The sequence below is a fragment of the Asterias amurensis genome, chromosome 1 (genome assembly GCF_032118995.1).
Source record: "Asterias amurensis chromosome 1, ASM3211899v1".
Classification (NCBI taxonomy): Eukaryota; Metazoa; Echinodermata; class Asteroidea; order Forcipulatida; family Asteriidae; genus Asterias; species Asterias amurensis.
Window position 1 is genome coordinate 29,257,064 of NC_092648.1, and position 20,143 is coordinate 29,277,206.

Genomic DNA, 20,143 nt, shown 5'->3' on the forward strand with positions numbered 1-20,143 from the left:
CCTTCATCCTCGTAGCACCTCCCTAGAAAAGAGGGTGAAGGAAAGTTAGGGCAACCATCAAAAAAAAAAGTCCTGCCTAAGAAAATGCAAAAAATTATCAACAACAATATCCTTAAAGGCACTGGACACCTTGGTAATTGTCAAAGACCAATATTTTCACTTGGTGTATCCCCACACTATGCATAAAATGTGAAAATTTGGACTTAATTGGTCATCAAAGTAGCAAGAGAATAACGAAAAAAAAAACCACCCATTCGCACAAGTTTGTGTGCTTTAAATACTTGAGTGAGAAATTACCTCTTTCCCAAGAACTATGTTACTTCAGAGGGAGCCATTTCTCATAATTTGTTGACTATCAACAGCTCCATTGGCCGCTACCAAGTCGGTCTTTATGCAAACAGTTCTTTTGAGTAATTACCAATAGCGTCCAGTGCCTTTAAGCCAGGCTTTGGTTAAATATACAAATCAAATTGTGGTCCACAAATGTGAAGGGCAGTATTAGGGCAGCACTATATAGTCATCATTAATCTCTCCTATAATTGCTGTATATTTCCGAGGCACATACAAAAAGTTATAACAGAAGTTTAAAGACACTGGACACTATAAGTAACAGTCAAAGACCAGTCTTCCCGCTTGGTGTATCTCAACATATGCATAAAATAACAAAGCTCTGAAAGTTTGAGCTTGATTGGTCGTCAGAGTTGAGAGATAACTATGAAAGAAGAAAACACCCTTGTCACATAAAGTTGTGTGCTTTCAGATGCTTGATTTCAAAACCTCAAGTTCTAAATCTGAGGTCTCGAAATCAAATTCGTGGCAAGTTACTTCTTTCCCGAAAACTACGTCACTTCAGAGGGAGCCGTTTCTCACAATGTTACTCATTACTCATTACCAAGTAAGGTTTTATGATAATAATTATTTTGAGTAATTACCAATAGTGTCCACTGCCTTTAACCAGCTTTATACTCTTCTCGCATGAAATTTCCATTTGAAGAAGACTTTTTTTTTTTTTTTTGCTAACCCAAATTTTGAGTATGAACTTCATTTTCTTCCTCCCCCTGACAGTTTCATTGCAAACGATCTTTAATTGTCACTTTTTTCAGGGTGAGGGGGGGGGGGGGTAAGGGTGGTCTTCTGCTCTCTACACATTAAAACATTAAACATTGATAAGTGTAAAAATGTAGGCTCATGGATTCAAGCTAAATAAATGACCTCAAAACTGTACAGATAAAGTACAGTTTCAACAAGGATAGGCGCAAGAAATCCCATGCCACAAAGACCATTAAAAACAACACGCATGTTCAATTATGTATTTTGTAAGCGCTTTGTATCGCTTTTGTAAAAAGCGCTATATAAGTAAGGTTATTATTGTTATTATTTCACGGGTATGTGCGAATGCAGCCTCAGTGGGAGTGTACTTACAAGCTATATCTCTACGAACGAACAACTTTCTTAAACTGGACCCATCAAATAAATGTCAGTCGTTCCAGCCACTCTCAGAGGTATTTTGAGGTTTGGGGAATTCAAGGCTTATTGCCTTCGAGCGAGGGCTTATTTTAGACTTTCCAATACTTAAAGGTTTCTCAGTCATACAATTTTCAAAATACATTGCTTAATTTTAGGTGTAAATTTTACAAAACTATTAATAAGTTTATTTCAACTTTTATTCCCAATTTCATAAATGAATTTCATAAATATTATTTCGCGACAGAGAGAAACTCAAATGTAAGTCTGAGTATGAGCATCAGGATATAATTTAGACACTGTTTTTTTCCTGTTCAATAACTGATTGTTCAAGCTTGTGCTTTATCTTTGTGCAAAGCTGTTGGGAATATCTATATGTTGTCATTGTTTCTTCTACAAGTATGTCAGAATGGCACTGCAAACCAAGGAAACATTCTTATATTTTTTAAAGGGGCATGTTGCCTTTGCATTGGCAGCGCTTGGGCTATAAAAAGTGTTGTTTTAGAATGAATATGGTTTGAAAGATGTTGAAAAAGAACAAATGATTTACTTAAAGGCAGTGGACACTATTGGTAATTATTCAAAATAATTGTTAGCAAAAAACTTACTTGGTAGCGAGTAATGGGAAGAGGTTGATGGTATAAAACATTGTAAACAGCGGCACCCTCTGAAGTGACGTAGTTTTTGAGAAAGAAGTAAATTTCCACGACTTTGATTTCGAGACCTCAGATTTAGATTTTAAGGTCTCGAAATCAAGCATCTGAAAGCACACAACTTCGTGTGACAAGGGTGTTTTTTCTTTCATTATTATCTCACAACTTCAACAACCAATTGAGCTCAAATTTTCACAGGTTTGTTATTTTATGCATATGTTGAGATATACACCAAGTGAAAGACTGGTCTTAGACAATTACCCAAAGTGTCCAATGTCTTTAAACATGAGGTCATTCATTACTCTAACTCATATAACCTGTACTTTGGAACTCTCTGCCAAACCACATAACAACTGCCAAGACTGAAAATCAGTTCAAATCCCTGGTGAAAACCCATTTAGTAACAAAAAAAATCTACTGCTTTTTGTATTTATGCTTCAACTTTTTACTTTGTACTAATTTTTCTTGCTAAGCGAATTTTTCGAGTGTGAAACGCTATATAAAAAATGTGTATGATTACTATTATTATTATCGTTGTTAATAATGTTTGGTTTTTGTGTAACTTTATGACAGTCCAAATTTGTCAGTCCACAACTTTGCTTGTATGTTCTGCTGGGTGTATTTCAAGAGGTAAATTTGTGTGTTTTACTCACTACTCACTAATTTGCAAAAACGCAGTAGATGTTTTAATTTATGATTTTTGTGTGTGTGCTGCGTTGAGAGAGTGTGTTTAGTTTTGTTTTACATCTCTATTACTTAACAGCAAAAAAATAGCTAATGGCCTTACGTTTCGACCCAAACAGAGCCTTTCTAAAAGGCTAAACAGGGCGACATAAAGTGCATCACTATTAGCCTTTTTCTCCACTGATTTACAAACTTGTCCACTGACTCCGTAGAGCTTTTTCCTCGTCAAAAATAATACAAACGAAGTGTTGATGTCCGCATGGTGCCCAAGAAGAGTGCAGCAACGCTACGACACTCAACACCAGGAGTACTCTATCACGAAGGACTCAGGGCGTCCTGGGCCACTGCAGAGGGGTACCATCACAGAGGGAATGGGTCCCCTCTTGGCTTGGAACATACCCTAGGCTAAGGTGAACAAGAGCGAGGCTAGAAAGCCCTCCACTCTAAAGGGAACAAGCGTACGGCTAGAAAGTCCTCCGCTGGGCTTGCCGTGAACTGCACAGCTTTACTTTTAACACATGGTCAAGAACACTCTCATCTTATCTCAACTGAAATTTCAAAATGCCACTGAAATATATTTTCTTGCGTTCAAAATGATGTTAATCACAATTTGGTTAGGCTAAGTCCGAATAAGTTTACATTTTCTTTTGTAGCTAGAGGCACTTGTACAAATACTAACTTTCGTCAAGTTCACAAATCTCCTCTCATCATGATTTGTTTATTTATATATTTGTTTACTCGTTTGTTTAGAGACTACATGATCTTTTATAATTTCCAAGCAATAAGCTACAAGGGATGAGCCTATAAAGGGTAAATTTTCATTTCATTTTGGTGTGAACAACGAAAAAAGAGGATCTGGAAAAAGAAAAGAGAATACTTTCTCACTCTGTCGTACATATTCTGAGGCAATAGTTGAAATGACTCCTTCTGTCTCCTTTTATCTACGCCAAACATTCCCAAACAAAAATGAAAAATGTTGAACATAATAAAAGGCCATGGACCCAAAATTTGTTTCTTCACATTTATGCTTCATCTCAAGTCACTAGTCAAAAGATGTCACTGATTTGGACAACTCCCCTCATTTATCTTGTACTTTTCTATTTTTCTTTGTTCACCCCAAAACTTTGTTTTGTTTTTGTCAACGGTTGATGTGATCGTTGCATCAGAATAAAACAACATGTCACATTCGCACATAAATTCAACCATAGATATGAATATAAAGTGACCATCTGTACCTCGCATCCAGGCCAACATTTTGATAGCTATTCTCCTAAACCTTGATAAGTGTTTTAATTATTTATTATCACATAAAGACCAGAAAAAATGCGATTAAAACCAAAATAGAAAAGTGAGTCACATATGCCAGGCAACATATCGTCTTTTACAGGCCTTCAACTCCTATACCAATGCTGGCTGAATTTAATTTTACTAGTTAAACTTCTTATTTATTTATTTTATCTATTTCCCTTATGAATTCATCTACCTGTACTTATTTATTTAATTTGGGTTTGGAAAAAAATAAAATAAAAATTACTAGTGCAAAATTTGTACCAACAAGCTCCGGTTTAACGTGCCAACGCCATATGTTGGCGGTCTCCCTATTTTGTAAATATATCTTCTTCTTTTTTTTGGCGATGCCAGTCAGAAGCTGACAATTAGTGGGAGGAGAATACAATAGAGGGAAAACCCACACGACGGGATTGGAACCCGGGTCCTTAAAATTGAAAAGGCCAAGAAAGAAACCACTGCTTCCATTATTAAGAAACCACTGAGCCAATCTGATACATAGAAATGTATTAGAAATTAATAACTTTCCAAAAGTCTTTTAAAACTTACTACTTTGTTTGTTTATAACCAAACCTGAATAAGGCCCAGCGTAACAATAACTGGAAGGCAGGGTGTGGTGACTGATTTAAAAGATTGAGTTACAGGGAAAAAAGTCCTTGACATTCAGACACAGTCTAACCACAAGGCCACTCGGGCCGTCTCTCCAACCGAATGACCCCCAAGGTTAGGGTACAGTACTCTATGGTCAATCATGCGACAAGGTGGCTACTACTTTTTGCAATTACCATTTTGACAGGCGCCCTTTGATTGTTAAGCTCACGTTCATTGTTCAGAGTGGATAATTAGATACAAGTGGGTGTGCAATCCTAGCCTGTGATTGACCAATTCAAACATTACAGCTCTCATGAGCTGAAACCTGTGGATTTGTCAGAGAAATAATAATCGGTCATAATTTGCACTTAATCCTCCGAAGGACAGAGATGAATCTTAAACAACCTGCAAAGGTCATCACATCAGAGAGAGCCTTGAAATAATACGATGCAGCATGGAAATGAATGATGAGATGAATTGAATTAGGTTTTTCAATTGAGGATGTTTTATACATTTCAGTGGCTCTGCGATCAATGATGCGTGCAGCCATGGTTGGCTATAGTATTTTGATGTACTCTTTTTTAACCCCTAGCACTGGTCCAGCTTTTCTCTAGGTAGAAACTTTGTGAGGGGACAACTCTATAAACAACGTTTGTTCATAACAAACCAAGCAACCATTGATCTACTTAGTGACCATTCATCACTGTCTGGTGTTTACAGGCTAGCCAATAATATCTATATGACAATATCGTGCCAGTCTACTGGTTTCATCCACACTTGGCTGACTTTGAATGGCTGTCCTGAACTGTAAAAGTACATCACAAGTTTAGTCCCGAACGCCCTTTTCCCCTCTAAGAAAAAAACAACAACAGAAAAAGGGCAGTGTAAAGGATATATGTCACACAGTGCAATTTTTACAGGCAACTTGGAGGCAACCAGACAGCATGCACAAGCGATACTCCAGTAGCACTAGAGATATCAGTAGCTCACTATCCCCAAGAAAAATATCTCTTCGGTCTCCTGGCAATGACTAGAGCAAGCTAATAGAAACTTTGAGAGAAATTTTAAGAACTCACTCCGTGGTAGTGCAGTCAATAATGATCCTATGAGCTAAAGTAGTAGTTAATGTATATTTGGTTTGCAGTAACACCATGTGTGTATCCTAACTTGCCAGGTACAGTTTGTTCTTAGAGAACTGTCTTTCTGTATTCTACTATCGTTGAGTAGATTTATCGGATTGTTCGGGAGACTTCTCAGTTCTGAAAAAAAACTGTCCTGCTTTTTAACTACTACCAGAGTGGACGGTAAAGAGAATTAGCTGGGACTACTTCTATAGCTTATAGGATCATATAAACTGCACTACCCCGGAGTCAGTTCTTGAATTGATCTCAAAGTAGTAGTCCCAGCCAATTTTCTATACCTTCCAGAATCCGCCCAGATAGAAGTTAAAAAGCAGGACAGTTCTTTTACCGAACTCAAGTCTCCCGAAAACCTGATAAATCAACTCCTCGGTTGTAGGCAAGACAGTTCTCTAAAGAACAAACTCTACCTGGCAAGTTGATACACACATGGTGTTACTGCTAACCAAATATATACCGATACCTCACCATGCAATGCCTCAAATCATATAAAATACGTTTCTTAAGGGGGATTGCCTGTAACGGGTTGCCAGTAAATTGCCTTGTGTGACACAGCCTTAGGGCACAGAAGTACTCAGCCCTGGAGGGTTTTTTTTAGGGGTTACATTTTTCAGGGGTAATTGATTCTCATTATAACAAAAATGATGACATAGTTATTTCCCCCAAGCTTAAAGGCACCTGGAAATAGATTTTGTTTCCCTTCAAACATTAGAGTATATGTTCCTGAACAATAAAATAATTTTTTGAGTAATTGTTTTTGACGATTTATATGTGTAAAAAATTAAATAAAGTTGTGTGGGGGTGACTCCGCCTACCCCTTTTGTGACGTCAATCCAGGAAGACATTCAAGTCCTAGTCGTGTGTTTGTACGTTTTGAAAAAGTTTTTTTCTTGCATTTTTCCGGCAATGTCGACCAGGTGTATTGCTGCTGGATGCAGCAAAACAACTAAAGATGGTGTCAGTTTGCCAAGTTGTCCGGTCCAACTTCTTTTCCAGCGCTGTGCAGCAAACACTTCGAGCCGTCATGCTTCGAGAATCCGGAATACACTACACATTTTGACATGAAGAGAAAAGTTCTTTTCTAAAACATGACGCCATCCCAATAATTTTTCCAGCTAGTGGGGAAGTCGAAGAAGGTACCTGAAAGACGTAACGAACCTAAAAAAAGGAGCATTTGCCTAATGTGAAAAAAATCAGGTATTGTTTCAACTTTGAGGGCATGTTTTTAGCTTGCGCCAAGCGTCACTATGCTGTGTTGGCACTGCATGCGATTCATCGCGCCTCGATTGACGTCACGAACAGCACCCTCTCGGGTTGGGCTTTTTTTCAAATTTGTAAATAACATGGAATCTAATTTTTGTAAACCTTAGTTAATTGTTTATTCATATTCCACTCATCAAAACACATATTTTAGTGACAAAAGCTTTATTTTGACAAAATACCACTTCCAGGTGACTTTAAATTTTTCATCAGGAAAACTAAATGGCAGTAAAGAATAAACTTTTGATTAAACAGGAACTCGATTAAACAATCTGTAAAATAAGTTGCCATATACAATAATAATAATAATAATAATAATAATTTGGGGGGCTAATCGTCCTTACTCGCAGCTAGAACTGAATTGCGAAGGACGCGGCTACAACGTGTTCGAGAAGCAGGCATGCAAGGGCGCATTCAGCTGCCAGCCACATCAACCCATTATGACCACGGAGCACAGCCAAGATCGAAAGTGAAAAACGGATAGTCTTGAAAACCCTCGTGGCACAGCAGAGAACCAACGCACAACTCAACTCATATATGGCCCGACCGGGAATCGAACCGGAGTCACCTTGGTGAGAGGCGAGGGCTTTACGCACAAGCCAACCTTGCCATATGAAGATGGGCATAATGTTCTGTCCTTGTATAGGCCTATTTCTTGAGGTTCAATTTAATTGTACTATACAGAGTTGTTAGAGCTGAGAAAATAGTCACAGACAGTGTTCATGTTTGATGTGATCATTCATATTTGATTTAACAAACCCGTGAAAATTTTGGCTAAGTCTATTGTGTAAATAGAGAAAAAAAACACGCGCAATTTCAGCATGTAAACACATTTGCCTTAAATTTGGTCGTAACAACCGAAATCAGCTGTTGCATTTTTCTTCAGGATTTAGGATACAGTTTTCTCGAATATGAAATTCAGAGAGTGATATAATACAGAAACAATAGTTATAGCAGTTCTCATAATCAGTAAGCTTCCTGACTAAAACATAACAATGATGTTTTCTATTCTTAACAATCCCTTTACCTTTGAACTTCAGGGAAATTTTTAAGAGTTCAGTGAGAATTTTATTGTGTGAAACTGCACGTTTGATATGGGATCAAAATTTATTATGGAAGAACTGAAATGGCTTCAAATTTTAGGGCTGAAACATGTACAAGCTCAAACAGACTATCCAACTTTACTTCAACTGTCTTGATGTTTTGGAACATAGTCTTAGATAGAAAATATGAAAATACTGTATAAAAAATGTATACACACGTACATGGATATAAAAATCATACACAGCCAAATCCAAATGTTCTTATTACATATTTTGAAACTTATAATTTAGGCAATGATGTGTACTGGGCTGCACCGTTTCACCCCATCGCTGAATAAAACCATGTCTGCTCTGACGAATCGTGTTGAAAATATGTTCACAACGGTCCTATTTGATCCCCCACAGGTAAAAAGCTTAGCGCTGCAAAATGGCTAGCATCTGAACTACAACACTGAATGTTAGGGATGGTTGACCCCAAGTTCATGATCTGTCTGGATGATTTGACCTTTGACATAGAGGGCGAACGCATATGGTTTGCTCGCTGGCTAGCTATATGTCGTCATAGGTCATAGACTGTGTATAATATCTTTGGGTCATATGTAAATGGTTTAGCTGGTACAACTTCTACACAACAAGTATAAGCCATGCCGCTCGCTCGACGGGTGATAGATTGTCATTTTTATGTTTGAAAGATGTTTTTCAATCTCGCTACATGTATGATTTATTGGGTGGTTATTGCAAGCAAACATTTTCTGATCACCTCTTGATCGATGGTATACAAGTATAAGCATTTCAGCACTATGTGTTCTTGTGTTTTGCTGTCTATGCTTACAGAGCATTGCTATAATGTTGCCTACTTGTATGTATAGGTATTAGAACTTCACTTTCAGTATGCTCATTGCTTGAGTGCTTGTGAATTTTAGAAGTTGTAAAAAAAATCCAACTTTGAATGTATCCATGAAATATGTATTCAAAGGTAAAATAAATTGAACATATGAACAGAGACTTGTCCTCCGTTTCCGGTTACTATTAAACAATGAAGATTTTGCCTAACTGATGTGCATGTTATCGTTAAACCTATGTAATGGTAGCACACATTTTGGGCGTGATTAGCAAAAAGGGTTTCGAAAAATAATGGTAAAAATTCATATTCATGGGATTCACCATCATGTGTGTTAGTTTAATATGAAAACCATGTAATAGCAGCAACTAATCTTTATTTTTGCATTTTTAACACATTGACACCCAATTGCTCTAGTAAACTTTAACATCTTTGCCATGTTTTGGTGTAAAAAAAAGTATTTTTTTTTATTACTGTATGTAGTTTCATTCTGTATTTTTATTAAGTAGATGAACACAAGACAAGTTTATCAATCAGTCTCTGATCAGCCAAGATGGACTGTGAATTGTTTTTAAAGGTCAGCGTAAAGGTTGATGATTAGAAAGAAAAAAAACAAAAACTAATGCTACAATGTATTTTTTTAAACTTATCAGTTTCACTGTGAAAGCTCACTCATTATAAAGCTCACAATAAGTACCGATTCTAAAGGTTTCCATCTGAAATACTTTGATGTTTTACACCTCACAAAAGGCTGATAGCCAATTTGATTGCTTGTGGCGTGCCTGGTGCAAATGTGTACAAAATACCTGAATAAACGTCAGAAGTGTTTTTGTTAATTTACGCTTCAGAAAATTGAAAAAATCAAAACCTTTTCTTTTTGGTAATCTGTGATGGCAGATACGTGTTCATGTAATTTCTGATAAGATTTGATTGTCAAATCAAAGAGTTTAATACTTTTCTTTCGAATCTTGACTTTTAAATCCTAAATTTTCTTTTAGTCTGTGGCAAAGAAGATAAAGCACCGACTCAAAATTCACATGAAATCTGCTTAAAAAAGTAGACGACCAAAAACGACTTAAAATGCTATGGCAACCCTTGCGTAATTGCACTTGAGTGGGGATCTAGGTTGTTACTATCACCATGGCAACTAAGACCCTCATCTGGGAGCCAGACAGAATGGACAAGGTAGTGAATCGATACATTTCACGCATCATTGTCCACAGACAACATTGCAATGTGGTTTCATGTACTACTACTGTGCCATTGCTCCGTCATGAACTCATGTGTCTATTCGTGGAAATAATTCTGCTGCTTCAGACACAGGGGTTAGAAGAGATGAAAAGTAGCGACGCTTGCATAATTTAAATGAAGTACACAAGTGTCTCTTGCAAACAGTGAACCTTTGTGACAATTCTAGAGACTTTTAAAGGGTAGGCGCACATGGAAAAACACCTACGGTCCTCGGTAAAAATTGACTTTGATGTAAAAAAAATAGCTATGCAATCAAATAGACCCAGGTGTGTGTATTTGATACCGGCAAGACAACAAGATAAACAATATTTCTGTTGTTGTAAACAGTCGTGTAATAAGCGGGAATCAGCAGAATGGCACAGTATTTTATGATGCATTGTATTCCAACATAGTCTTAAAGAGCAAACTGATACAAACACCAACAGGGTCTCAACAAGAAAATGACAAGCGTGAGCCCAAGATTGGTACTTTGTTCCCTCAACCGTCCCCCACCCCCCTCCCCAAAACAAATATGACAAAATATGGTCGGATGTGAATTCATTGATCCGTTCATCCCAGAGCTGCCAACATTTGCATCTTGCCAACATTTGCATCTTGCAATCAGGAAGATTTTGTACAGCAATCAATGAGGTGTTTAGAATAACCTTCAACATAATGGGAACAAGTTTCCCTGATCCATGAAATTGTCAAATGTTTTCATCAGAAAGATTGGTTTATTGTCAGGGAACTTTCTGCAGATACAGGGAGAGTTGCCAGCTCTGGCACCCACGTCTCCTATAAAGACCACAGGGAAGACAACCCACTATTCTGGTTAATTTTCAACAGTTTCATTGACTGTGTTTTCTCTCCAATAATCACTGGTGCATATTTATGCTCAAGATAAGGTTAAAATATATTAGTCTTTCAGTTTGAAGGAAACAATTTGGTGATGTTGTAAAAAGGGGTTTAAACACAGCAGCCTTAAATAGCTTTGAGAATTTGTAAGGCCAGGGGTCGATTTCACAAAGATTTAGGACTCGTCTTATCTAGAGTTAGGACGAGTATAACTTGTCCTAACTTAAGATTAATCTTAAGGTATGCATGCTACAGTGCAGGGATGGAACTCGTCCTAATTCCTAAGATTAGTCTAACGTTAGGAAGAGTTTTGTGAAATCGCGGGCTGGAAGTACAAACCTTAAATTCTATGGGAACCTTTTGAAGGGGTATTAAGGCCAAGACCAGTGCCACAGAGGCCTTGTCCCGTGTGGCCTCAATGCAATTCCAGGGCTGATCTACAAAAAGGTTTCACTCTTAGTTCCAATCTGATGCCACTTGTTGGAAACCCTTACCTCAACAGAAACAAAACACCCCCCCCCCACCTCCAAAAAAGGAAAAAAAAAAAAACCAAAAAACCCAAATGTAATGCATTGCATAGCAGAATGATGGTTAATGTCATGAAAATGTGCCAATAAATCAGTGCTTGGTCACTCCTTCAGGGTTTTGTGTCCCAACATGAAGTGTCTTGTTTCATGAAACATTAACCATCAAGTGCTTTAAATGAATCATGGCAAACCCGCAAGTTTCACAAGTCAAGCCACAAGCTTGACAACTTGCCAGGGCCGACTGGACAAGCATAAAGCAAGAATAAAAAATCTGAGTATTGAAGGTGGAGTCATCAGACGTTTTGAGGTATGAGGGACACCATTGCATTTCACTGTTTGGTTTGGATGTATACATAAGGGAATCAATGTGTGGTGAAGAGGTTTTAAACTAGTGGTTTAAACCCGCCGAGGCCTGGTTCTTGATAATTTTACCGAGACGAAGTCGAGGTACCTGGTTCTTGATAATTTTACCGAGACGAAGTCGAGGTAAATTATCAAGAACCAGGCCTCGACCGGTTTAAACCAATAGTTTAAAACCGATTCAACACACTTTGATTCCCATTCATAAATACCTTTTCGGTCAAAAAACATCAACACTTTTTGGTCAAAAAGTAAAAAAAATGCAAAAATTATAATTGTTCAATGATTTCTTTCAACACAACACCCCTCCAGCTATGAAATGGTAAGGCCCTCTGGTAAACAACTCCTTATAAGGAGATTGGTGTGCGCGTCGCACGTATTGCGTGATGTTGCACAACTGTTCCAGCCGTTGCTCTCGACCAATAGGAATGAAGAAACTGTCTTATAAGCACAGGTGTAAGCTCAGTGTCATGCTCATGTTTAAACACCTCCACGTGATGCTCTCTCGACCAATCAGAATGGATAAACTGTCTTAGGTATTTATGAATACAGATTTACCCATACCTAATAGTGTCTTATTGCTGCATGTATTCGCCATATCTAAAAATGGCTTAATGGCAATGAGTTTGCACTCTGTTTAAAAAAGAGAAGCAAGACAGATAAAGATGACTTAGGCTTTCAAGAAGCAAGATGTATGAAGGAAAGTCAGATCAACAGCATTCATAAGAAAACAACTCCCTGCAAACTTACACACCAACATGTTTATGAACTTGCCGAGAGTGTCAAGACCAGGACTCTAACCCACACTCTGCTTATAAGAAACATCTGAACCCGAGTCGTGGGCTCTTAAACCACTCGGCCACCATAGGAGTCCAATATGGATAAATATTGAATGCTTCGCAGCGTTCGACTCCCAAAATAGTTGTCCCTGCCCTTTTGTCCAAAGGAGGCAAGAATTTTTCAAAGCAGACAAGGTTGTGTCAAATGAAGTTTTGTGATGCACTGAACCTCCAATAGATAGAGTCCTCATGAAAAGGGGGAAAAAAGGGTTGCAAGTCCCGTTAAAAAGGTGTAAAATGTCATTTTATGTGATACTCTTTCAGCCAAAATTTTGAAACATGGCATCAGGCAGGAAAAACAATTTGGTCTGTACATTCCGATGAGGAAATTCTGTATCTCATTAGCTTAACCACTCAATGCCATTTGATTAATTAGACCAAGCATCAGAATTCTGAAATGAACTGAAAATTCTCTGTACAAAAGTGTACAAACACCACATTACTTGAAATGTATGTCATCGAACAATTTAGCATTTTGACAAAATTTGCACTTGAAGGGTATCTAACACATATTGGAATTTTACACCATTTTAACGTGAGGTTAGAGACGTTCCCTATTTACATGGCGACTCTTTCTATTGGAAAATGAGTGGATCAAACAACTTAACTTAACCTTGGAGCACCTATTTAAGTAAGACCTGTTGGAGTAAATACCAACCTGAAGTTTGTGTTTGTGTTTGCTTGACTCTAGGTGAGATTAGATCCCTCTGCATTGATGACGTTGATGATATCCTCTTAATAGGTGTGATTATCTTTGGTTTTTCCGACCTCACTACCACATCCATGATAGTGACCTCTTCCTTGTCTTCCTCCGCAGTCTCTGTGCTTTCTCTTGCCTCGTCTGTGTCCGTCTTGCCCAGGGTTGCATCTTCCCCATTTTCCCCCTCTTCCGAAGGTGGCGACTGTTGTATGTGATCGTTTCGTGGGTAGCATTTTCGTTTGTGTTCAATAAACTTGACTATATCGGCCAGGGCAAAGTCCTTGTTGCACTCGCCACATTTGATGAGGTCATGGGGTGGCGCCTCATCCCCTTCCAGGATTCCATGAGCCTCGTCTTCATCTGTTTGAAAAGAAGATCGTGAGATTGTGTCAGGTTAGAATGATAAGAAGACAAATATAAACCTCCAGATCAGGTGAAAGACTGATAACGTTCGCATAACCTTCAATAGTCAGTTCCTACGTATGAATCACAACACACTAAACCGGACTGTAACACACCAGATCATTGTTCTTGATTATAAGTAAAAGAACATAGTCTATTCATTACTAATTTGATTAAGTTTAGCAATTTCATGTTAATTCTGGCTAGACATTCATTCTCTGCTAGCTGTAAGTCAGAGAGATAGAAAGAGGGAGAATCGGAATCAAATGGTACTTCTGGTAGTACTCCAATAAGTACTGCACAGAAAAACCTCATCATGTACAACCCTGATCCCAATGTCATTGCACTGCGAACCGCAGAATTTTACTCTTATGGCTCGAAGACTTAAACACTTTCAGGAACCCCCAAAAGGGCAGAGTTCTGTGGTTAACCATACCATGATATCTGGCCCAGGATGTCCTACACACCCTAGGAGACTCAGTTAGCTGCATGGTTTACAATTTTTAACCAAAACACTGGGACATGGTGAAATTTCCACACTTAAGGACAAGAACAAAAGCTGTGAGAAGCACTGCAGCTGTTGATAGTAATGATGATTTGGATAATTTGTCACCACCCCAAAAAACATTTGAGTCAGTGAAAAATGAATCATGTATGAATCGTTTATCAAAGTTCTGAGGATTGGTGCTCTTGACCAGAGGTGCACAGGTACCTCACAATGCACGTAGGCACCTCACAAAATGTGGATGAACTTGAAAGTTTTGTGAACAAACTGTGATGTTTTCTGCTGTTTTCACAATACACCCGGATATGAGGGTGAACTTTTCATATGTAACTTTTATATTTTTCTTCACAATTCTGCCTACAAACTACTTTTATTGTAAGCTGTCTTTTAGATTTCTTTACAGTCCTGCCAACCTTATCCAATCTATGATCCCTGCCATTAACCCAAAGCAGTGAGCCACAATACGATTACTGTACCATGTCCACTGACCCTGACCATGATAAATATCAGCACTCTTTACAATTCACTCCAAAGTACCCAGCACTGAGCTCAGGCTTCTAGAGTGGTCTCCAGCCTGTAAACACCATACAACCTTGTATAATAGGCTGGCTATTAATCACATACCACTAACCCAGACAATGTCAAGGTATAAAGGAAAGGCTGTATTGTCCTGAGCTGAGGTCAAACTCCCCTGTGTGGACTGAAGTCCTTGAAATGATCCTTTATTGAGCTGGCTGGACATTACCTAACAGTGGTAATTACCCTGACCATGATTATATAACCTTGTTGACATTATTGCAAACAACAAGGGTAGCTGTGTCAATGGACAGAGGACCTTGTCCTCAACTAGAGGTCGTGTAGCTGGCTGGACCAACACACAGCTTGGGGTCCCTGGGAACTGCAGGGGAGTGGAGATTATCATAACCAAGCCTCTGGGCCATGGGCTAGATCCTAGTCATTGTCTGACACTGACAGGAATAGTTACTGCTGACTACCTCTCTCTGACTACAGCTCTACTGACTACCTAGCAACAGCAACTGCTCAGTGCTGTCTGTGCAGAAAATGAGCAGAGAGTTTCATTCAGACATTTGTGGAATACCTAGGCTGACTCGTGCCCTTGACCAACATTGCAAACTAGTCTAGTTTAAAGGGAATGGGTAGGGTACAATGTTGGGTTGCAAATTAAGGAGGTTATATGCCATTGCCATGTTATGCAAACATAATATCGCTTTTTAAACAAACAGTCTAGCATGTGCATATAACAGCATCAAGAGAACATGATTTTAATTAGCCCCACTTGCATTTCCATTTAGTAGCAAAGTATGTTTCTTTTATAGAAATATTGTCAAGTGTTTTCAGCATTTGAAAAAGCATTTAACAACTAATTATATGTGCCTGACTCCACTACTAGGAGTGATATGTAGACCCAATCCAGGTTCTTTTTAAGGAAGCGATTATCTTGACATACACTGACAGATATTTCAAACATATTGGTAAACAATGTTTAACCTGCCAATGTTTAGTGAAAAATATAAATATCACAAATAACTTGACACTTTTATTCAAAATTTCATTTCCATCATTTTATTAACGGTACCTTTTACTCTTTTTATCCTTAATAAAATATAAAAGCGATAAACAAATCAGAAACGGCAGTTGAACATTTGTGTCCTTTTTTCCGGAAGGCAGAAAATATGTTGGCAATATAATTTAAGATAAATTATATCATAGGCTACCAGACAAAAATATTTAAGTGATGATTTTTAATTGTTTTATGTAACAAGAAATGTTTGTTTAGGTCATAAGTTTGTACAGATTTTGTGTAATAATATTGTGTAATAATAATTTGTGTAATCAAAAATGGTTTAAAACAACACTTTGTAGTATTGCTTAGAAGATTTAAATATTTGTTTAATTGGAGAAAAGAAGAGCAATTAATATCTCTAGCCAAGTCATCCAATAATGTTTAACACAGGCGAACAACAGCACACAATAACGTCTTTAATTCCCAAATGCCAAACAATACGATACACTCCTTTAATTAGTGCACAACATGTCCTCCCAATGTAATTGCTATATATCCGATGCCTGGCAAAATCGTCAGATCTCACCACATGATCCTACCCATGACCAGATCCTCTTCTTTGGTAATATCTAGGCAGGGCGATCCTCAGTCACTCAAAAAATCAATACCACATCTTTAATGGTCAGTGCAGTAGATGTGGGGGGAGGTTTGGTTGCAGGGGGGGGGGTTGTTAGTTGCAGGGGTTTGCGTTGGCGGCTGCACTCGGTAGCGCAGGGGGCAGACACACACACATGTCCAACGAAGCATGAATAAAGGGAGCGACCCAACTAGCCTTATTAAACCATGGGTCTCTCCTCTGTGCAATAATTGAGTGCCAGACATGTGATGGGGGACAGGGCAAGTCCATCTGGTGTTATTTACATACCTGCAGACCAGGCTGAAGTAGGCCAAGCGAAAGCAATGTAGCCCCAGATAATGTGCAGTCTGTGGCTGTGAGCTAGGAGAGCCCGCGCTACTGCCATCGTCATCGCACAACGCCTTCGCAGATTGCTCATAGAAAAATACTCTGACAATGCATCCAAGTAGGTCATCGTTACTGGCGTTGCTGAGAGCCATTTTAGTCTGTATTAAAAACCTGTATACTGCCGCTGATTTCAAATACTCAGTTGAGTGATTTTACATGTCGAGTGATGATGACGTTTTAACTTCTTATCAAATACTGTTTTCCACCATTGGCACATCATATACTTGATTGCACCAATTTAACAGAGCCTGAATGCATTTCAATTTGTAATTTAAAAAATTTAACAAGTTCAAAACGAGCACAACATTTTCAGAATCCCTTCATGCTTGAAAGACTATGGATGAAATGTGATGGTCTAAAATGATGCATTGTATTTAATAACAACAGCCTTAGTCTAAATGGATCAAGCGAAAGAGTCTTTATTGCGAATTATGTTTGTTTCTGGGACAGCTTGTCACTTTAAGGGCTGTATGAACAATGGTCCAATATCTTAAGCAAGCGCACCATGAGCATCAAAACTTGACAGATACCGGCGCGTAGTAAGTTCTCAAAATATATTATTTTGGTTACCAAAAAAAAATAATAATAATAATACAAAATAATTAAAACAAAATGAAAATGGAAAACCAACAGGAAACTGGTGTTCATAAGATTTCTTAATATCTTTTTAATGGGAAAATCTTCAGGGAGGAACTATTTCTCAAAACCTCCACTGCTATTATCAGTGTCACAACCCAAGGTGGGGGGGGGAGGGGGCTTGGAGCCCCACCCCCTCCAGTCCTTGCCCCTCTTGTCTGAAATGAATGATCCTGTGTTAAATAGCCCCACCAAAAAACATATATCTGTCTTTCCTCCGCTTGCCTCCCCCCTCCCCTCACCCCAAACGAAAATATTGGTTACATCACTTCTGTCAAGATTGAGATTTGACAATTCCTGACTCAAGAACATACCAAGTCTAGAACAATGTCATGCATTATGCACATTGGAAAACATTTTACTAATAAAGTGCACTTTGGACTGTATGGATTTTTTTTTTTACATCATCCCCTTTATTTTTTAGGTTTACCTTTCACGACATCTTAATATTAAATTATCTGAAACTAAGGGACCAAACTGTCCCGAGCAGGCACAAAGAATTACTGGGAATTCAATTATAAAATATGAGCTGGACGAGTCGCCTATGCTTCTAGGGATTCTCACATTATGTAGGCCTTAAAGGCACAAAAAGCCTTTCCTAATTGTCAAAGACCAGTTTTCTCACTTGGTGTATCCCAACGCAAAAAATAACAAATCTGTGAAAATTTTGACTCAATTGGTCATCCCAGTTGCAAGAGAATAATGAAAGAAAAAACACATTTGTTGCCCAACTTTGTGTCCTTTCAGATGTTATAATAAAAGTCTTCAGGCCTGAAGTCAGTATTTCAATATTTGAGTGAGAAATTACCTCTTTCCCAAAAACTATGTTACTTCAGAGGGAGCCGTTTATACTATCAACAGCTCCCCATCGCTCAGACCAAGTAAGCTTTTATGCTCACAATTATTTTGAGTAATTACCAATAGTGTCCAGTGCCTTTAAAATGTAGACCTATGCATTTCCCAACATGTTAACTGTCTGGCTACTGAATTCATTACCTCAATGTTGTTACATGCTGGGTATATTACACAGTCCATTTTTCTTTCAACACATTTCGTGATGAACAGGGTCTCCAATTTTATTTGTTTTAACTCTAAAATGACAGGGCTGGAATACACTGGACCACCGGCCCGAGGCCACTGATTTCAGTGTTGGGCCAGTAAACACAAAACAGGACAAGTCAAGTGGTCATGTTTTTTCCTTTCAATTCAACATCTTTGTCTATTGACCCATTTCACCTGACGTCATCATCAGAAAAATCTTGAATGCGCCATACTGGTGGGCAATTTCGCTGTGCGTTTTCATATATAACTCTATGCCGTGCGTTATGCAGTGAAGTGTGCATTTTAGGTGACGCGGCGTTAATACACGTAAACCTAACTGCCCACCAACATGGTGAGCGTGGCATCAGTCGCTGCCTGTGACGCGCGTGCAAGGGGTCAATAAAAGAAATGTTGAGTTTCAGTCCTCCTGACTTTCAATCCTGCTGAGCATCACCAAATAAAACAGACGAGGATCGGAAGAGATAAATCTTCTCTTACTGTCCCTTTTTTTCAGGCTTAGATTTAGTATTATTTAAATAAAACAGCTTCAGAATGTTTGCTGCGATGATCAATTTAAGAGTGTATCTTTAATTATTCATCTAGAGGATCTGACCTTGAGGAGTTATGATGTTTTCCGCGATAACATTCAGTATTCTCTTGGGTTCTAAAACATTTGTTTATCCTGAATTTGCATTTTTAAAACTCAGCAGTCTGCACGAAGCTCTGTCTTGTTTCAGATGGTCAGTAACCATGAAAGAGTTGGTAATTATGCAAATAAGAACAGCACAATTGTGAAGGTGAATGCAACGTATCACATTGATTTACGGAGGGGGGGGGAGCGGTAGGGGGAGGCAACCAACATTGTAGCAACACTATACATTTCTGGTCGATACATTAATCAGACACTACCAGCAGGTACATTATGTTACTGTTAAGGGTTCCTATCTTGAGGTTCAGACTGCTTGAGTTATTAATACCATGTTGTCTCTTCAAAACCATACAGGTGGGCTTTAACAGTTTTAGAGAAGAAGGCATCTTTTATTAATTAAGTATGGAAGAGGGTTGTCCGAAGTTTTCAATCTCCATGGTGACACAGATCAGGGCAAAATTTCTCTGCTTACTGTGCAAACACCGAATGTCTATGCTACCTTTGTAAACGAAGAATGCCTAAAAAAAACACATAAACTACGCACGTGCACATGCAAAAATTCCCTGCTAACCCGTGAAATATTCTTAAAGTGCGTGCGGAATTCCCTGCTTCTGCAAGTGCTACAAATTTTTTGCTTACTGTAAGCAGAACCTAGATATTGGGTCCAGATAGTGCAGTGGGAGAAAGAGTCAACAGTGACCACAAGATCTGAAACTAGGATCAAAATAATTATATTCTACTTGTAAAAGATCTTTCCAGCCATATTTGGTTTATAACAAACGGTTTTCAAACGCTTTTCATAGACCAACTCGCCTGATCCAAGACAACATGTCCCTTTAACCTTGGGTTTCCCCTAACATGCTATGATAAAGAAACAAATGTGCACAC

General features: G+C 38.4%; 1 protein-coding gene across 3 annotated transcripts in view; it reads right to left on the bottom strand.

Moving 5' to 3' along the window:
- LOC139936050 (B-cell lymphoma/leukemia 11A-like) overlaps nt 1-20,143 on the bottom strand; it is an 86,365-nt gene that overhangs the window by 13,509 nt on the left and 52,713 nt on the right. For all 3 annotated transcript variants that reach the window (XM_071930779.1, XM_071930773.1, XM_071930763.1), the window contains one exon: nt 13,432-13,833. In XM_071930779.1, the coding sequence (XP_071786880.1) occupies nt 13,432-13,833 (402 nt within the window). The remainder of the gene's footprint in view (nt 1-13,431; nt 13,834-20,143) is intronic.